This window comes from Pseudorasbora parva, chromosome 7 (assembly GCF_024679245.1).
Source record: "Pseudorasbora parva isolate DD20220531a chromosome 7, ASM2467924v1, whole genome shotgun sequence".
In the NCBI taxonomy this organism is placed as follows: Eukaryota; Metazoa; Chordata; class Actinopteri; order Cypriniformes; family Gobionidae; genus Pseudorasbora; species Pseudorasbora parva.
The window spans coordinates 21,507,648-21,512,202 of NC_090178.1; the positions used below are offsets into that span (position 1 = coordinate 21,507,648).

At 34.6% G+C, this 4,555-nt stretch overlaps 1 protein-coding gene across 1 annotated transcript in view; it reads left to right on the forward strand.

Annotated features, from left to right (window-relative positions):
* The first annotated feature begins 263 nt into the window (after positions 1-263).
* Positions 264-4,555, forward strand: part of si:dkey-12j5.1 (uncharacterized) — a 115,993-nt gene continuing 111,701 nt past the window's right edge. Inside the window, exons 1-4 of the mRNA XM_067449634.1 lie at positions 264-468; positions 842-942; positions 1,036-1,182; positions 1,315-1,464. Coding sequence (XP_067305735.1) covers positions 402-468; positions 842-942; positions 1,036-1,182; positions 1,315-1,464 — 465 coding nt within the window. The 5' untranslated portion in view covers positions 264-401. The remainder of the gene's footprint in view (positions 469-841; positions 943-1,035; positions 1,183-1,314; positions 1,465-4,555) is intronic.

A 4,555-nucleotide genomic window follows, 5' to 3' on the forward strand; every position in this document is an offset into this window, starting at 1 on the left:
TAAGAAAGGACTTTTATTTATTTATTTATTTACTAGTGTGTAAACCATGGTGTAAACTTGTAAATATATATATACAGTTATTTAAAATGAACAACACTTCTCTTAGCTGTTATATACATTTAATATTAAATCTAGTCAAACACACCTCACCTACTTTTTTCTAAACTTGCTATAGAAGAGAACCAGTGAGCTTCAGCGACAGACGTTTCGGAAATCAATGGTGACTTTTATTTTGTTAAATACTTTTATTTTGTTTATTTTCTAACAGGAAGTCAGTCCATCTGATTCACGTTGCAGCCCATGCGTAGTTTCAAGCAGCCAAGTGAACGCACCTCCAAGTGGAGAAGTATTTTCCTCTACACATAAAGTAACATAAATACACAGGTTTTTATCTCACAATAATGGGCGGACAAGCAAAATCTAAAAAGAAAAACAAAGCTAAAAGAAAAGACATCAACCCAAATGGAGGTATGTCAGGCTTAGCAATCTGTAATGTTAAACTTCTGGTATTCCTGTTAATCCACGAAATGTACGACTTTAATACATATTATTTAAAATCCCACACAAATTAAACCAATGTCTTGCTATAAACTGGACACCGATAGTAACCGTTGCTCGTTTTGACTATAACGGTTTAATGTAAACATGACACTGACTGCAATGTGTTTCATGTGCCATGTGGCGTTTATTGTGAATTTTTTATGTAATTTTTTTTTTTTTTGGAAGAACTTGCCATAACTGTACTTAATCTAGACTTATTCACATTAAACTAATTGTGTAGCCATATCCTGCCCTCAAAATGTTTAATTTGATTGTTAATCAACTTTTTTTTCATGCTCAGGTGCCTTGATGTCACCACAGGAAAGAATGAAAGCAAAGATGCAGGAAAGGGCAAAAAAGAAAACCGCTGAAAAATACACTGTTGATCAATTGTTAGAAAAGGTAATATGTTGCCATATTATGGATATTTTAAAAACAGTAAATATTAGATCTTGTTTTCAGATTTCACTTGTGCACTTTTTCCGTCCCTCTCAGACCGAAGAGAGTATAGACAACTTTGACTTTGACATGGCCAGGCTGTACTGTCAGCGAGCGCTGGATATTGAACCAACTAACCTGACCATCCTGGACATGCTGGGGAACATCTGCGCCGAGCTGGGAGATGTAGAGAAAGCTAAACAGATATCCTTTACACATAATTTGCTACCACAGTAAAAGCCTGTCATGTGTAACCTGTAATTTCCACATGAAGCTTCTAGTCTTGTTAAAGAGAGTGAGCGTATTTGTTTGTTACAGTCCTTGACAGCAGTGTGCGTTTATCTGAAGGCGGTTGAGCTCAGTCCAGAGGAAGGCCACAGTAAGTACATGTACCTGGGGCAGATTCACACAGGAATGGAGGCTGTACAGTACTTCAGTAAAGGAATTGAGGTCATGCTCAACACCATGGACAAACACACCAATGAGGCAAGACAATGCTTATGCTGACAAGACAAGTTTGAGATTAGTATTGTTTTTTTGAAAGTTAATACTTTTGCTATGCATTAGCTAAAATGTGACAGGAAACACATTGTTACAAAAATCTGTTTAAAAAATAAATAAATTATTTTGATATTTCTATTCTTCAAAGAATCCTTAAAAAAATTATTACATTTCCCCCAAAAATGTTATATATATATTACTTTATATTATAATATAAATCACATATATATAAGTACATTTTCACATAGGGAAATTTTCTCCATGGATATACTCTTGCAAATTAGTATCTTGGATATTTCGACTCAGTGTATCCAATTATACAAGCTAGAGGTCGACCGATAGTGGATTTTACCGATACCGATAGCTAGGTTGGACCTTGCTTGCCGATAACCGATTAATCGACCGATAGTTTTTAAAAAGATACTAGATTAAAAAAAATAATAATACATAAAATAACAGGTAAAAAAGCAGTGCTGAACTTTATTACAAGAAATAAAAAAAGTACTGAACCATGAAAATGTGTTAAATTTCATCTGTAAATATGAAAATATTAAAATGACAGAAACAAAATTCTACAGAAAATAACTGAAATATTAAAATATTACACAAAAATGTTTCTTAAGCTATAACCCAGAAACATGTATGTAAATGCCAGGTAACAGACTGCAAATCCCATTTGTTAACAATGTATTTATTTAGCTTACATGAACTAAATGCATTATGTAATGTACATTTTACAGCATGTATTAATATTCGAGCAATACAATTGTACCTTCATCATTTTCATAATCAATCATGTTAGTTCATAGTGCATAAAAAGGTTAACAGATAAAACTAACAATGAATAATACTTCTACAGCATTTATTAACCTTACAAAATGTTACAAATCGAATACTATTGTATTATATTAAGTGTTTTCATTTCATATAAATCCAAACAGTTCGCTTTTTTAGAACACAACGGTTTTCTTATCAAAATAACAACATGTATTGACGTCTAATGCGTTTATATTTATGTTGGATGCATGATACAGTTTCTCACATCAAAAAAAGTTTCTCAGTTACATCGTTTTAAATACTTGAGGTAACCGTTGCTGCTAATATTAGCGTCCTGTCAGCCTCGACGACAGTACATATACTGCTGTTCTTCCCCTGCTAAAGCATCTAGTCAACAAATCAATTACTTTATAATGATTTGGCAACATGTACTCAAGTGTTCTGTATTCATACCGTTTCTCTGTTGGTGTTTTAGCGCATCAGCACGCTCATGTGTTAATGTAAACAGTGATAGTTTTTCATTTGGCCTCTAGAGGCCGCTCTCGCGCTATATAATGCCAGCAGACCCTTCTCAGAGCTCTCGTAGGCTACTGTGTAATGCCAGCAGACCCTTCTCAGAGCTCTGGTAGGCTACTGTGTAATGACAGCACCCTTCTCAGCCGCTCCTGCAACGGACGCAAACCGGAAAAACTATCTGTATTGATTTTTGCCGATAACCGATTGTTCCACCATTCAGCTATCGGTGCCGATTAATCGGCAAATCCGATGAATCGGTCGACCTCTAATACAAGCACTTTTTTTCAACAGCAGATTTGTATGTTCATTTCAATCAACTAAATCTTATAATGTGCCTATACAGAAATTGGGGCTAAGAAATGAACCTAACCTGAAAAAGATTTACTGTAAGAGTAAACTGTCAACTAGCCCTGGTCTATCCTTATATTGTGAAATTACCTACAGTAGAGCAGGTACCTAATACATCAAGTGAAATACTAAGGCTAAACCTAAAATACTGGTCTGATGTTCTAGTTGAGTAAATATAGGAGATACAAGTACTAAAATGTTAACAAGACAGATCCCTGAAATGAGACTGACTAGAATTAATTTTACTCTAAGATACAAAGGAATTGCCATTTTGTTTTGAACTCTCAGAGTTTAAGCTAATGTGTAATGGATGCATTCCATCATTATAGTGCACTTTCTAAGTGGACTGCACTTTCTTTGCATTGATTAAGTTAGTTGCTGAATCAGAGTAGTGCTTTCTGGGAGGCACGGAATTAGCAGTGACATAATAGCAGGAAGCATTTAGTCATGCTGAGCCAGTCTCATCGTAAGCCTTTGTGTCTTTCTGTGCAGGACAGGTAAATGGAATATGCAAGAGGAAAGATGTGTGTTGTTTCTGTAGGTGGAGAGCTATTGAAAACCAGTTGGTCACAGACATTGTTTTACATCAAGGCAAACCACAATCATTTGAAATGACCACACAAGCTGTTCCTGTTGTGCATACATTACTGCGTATTGGATTTAGATGCTGTGAATAATGCTCTGAGCTTTGGGGCCCTATTGTTGGGACGTACGTCCTCAGTGGTCTAAATGATTTGTCAAAAGAAAGCTATTGGATTTCTTTAGCGTTAAATGTGCAGTTCAATATTTAGGCGCTAGATGGCAGTAAAACGTAAGCAGACAAAAGTGAAGACCTGTAGGGCAGGCAGTGCTTCTCAATCTGTTTGACTCCCATTGTACACCAAAAGTGAAAAGTTTCCCACATAAGATATTTCTTTTGTAATTATGACACACCACATTGTTTTCATTTCCAAAGAAACTGAGGGTGTTAAAGGAATGGTTAATCCAAAAATTAAAATTGTCATCATTTACTCACCCATCATTTACAAGTTGTTCCAAACCTGTATATATGTCTATTTTGCTGAACAAAAAGGAAGATATTTTTAGGAATGTTTGTAACCAAACAGTTGCAGGGCACCGTTGACTTCCATAGTATTTTTGTTTCCTACTATGGAAGTCATTGGTGTCCCAAAACTGCTTGGTTACCAACATTCTTCAAAATATCTCCCTTTGTGTTCAGCAGAACAAAGATATTTATATAGAATTAGAGTAAATTATGAAATAATTTTCACCATATTTTCACCATAATTTACCATATTTCACCATAATTTTCACCATATTCACCATATTTTGGTGAACTATCCCATTAATATATTAATTAATATTATAATATTTTTTTTAATGTTATTTTATTTCTAGTTTTTGAGTGGAGAAAGATATGAATCCAATATGTTGT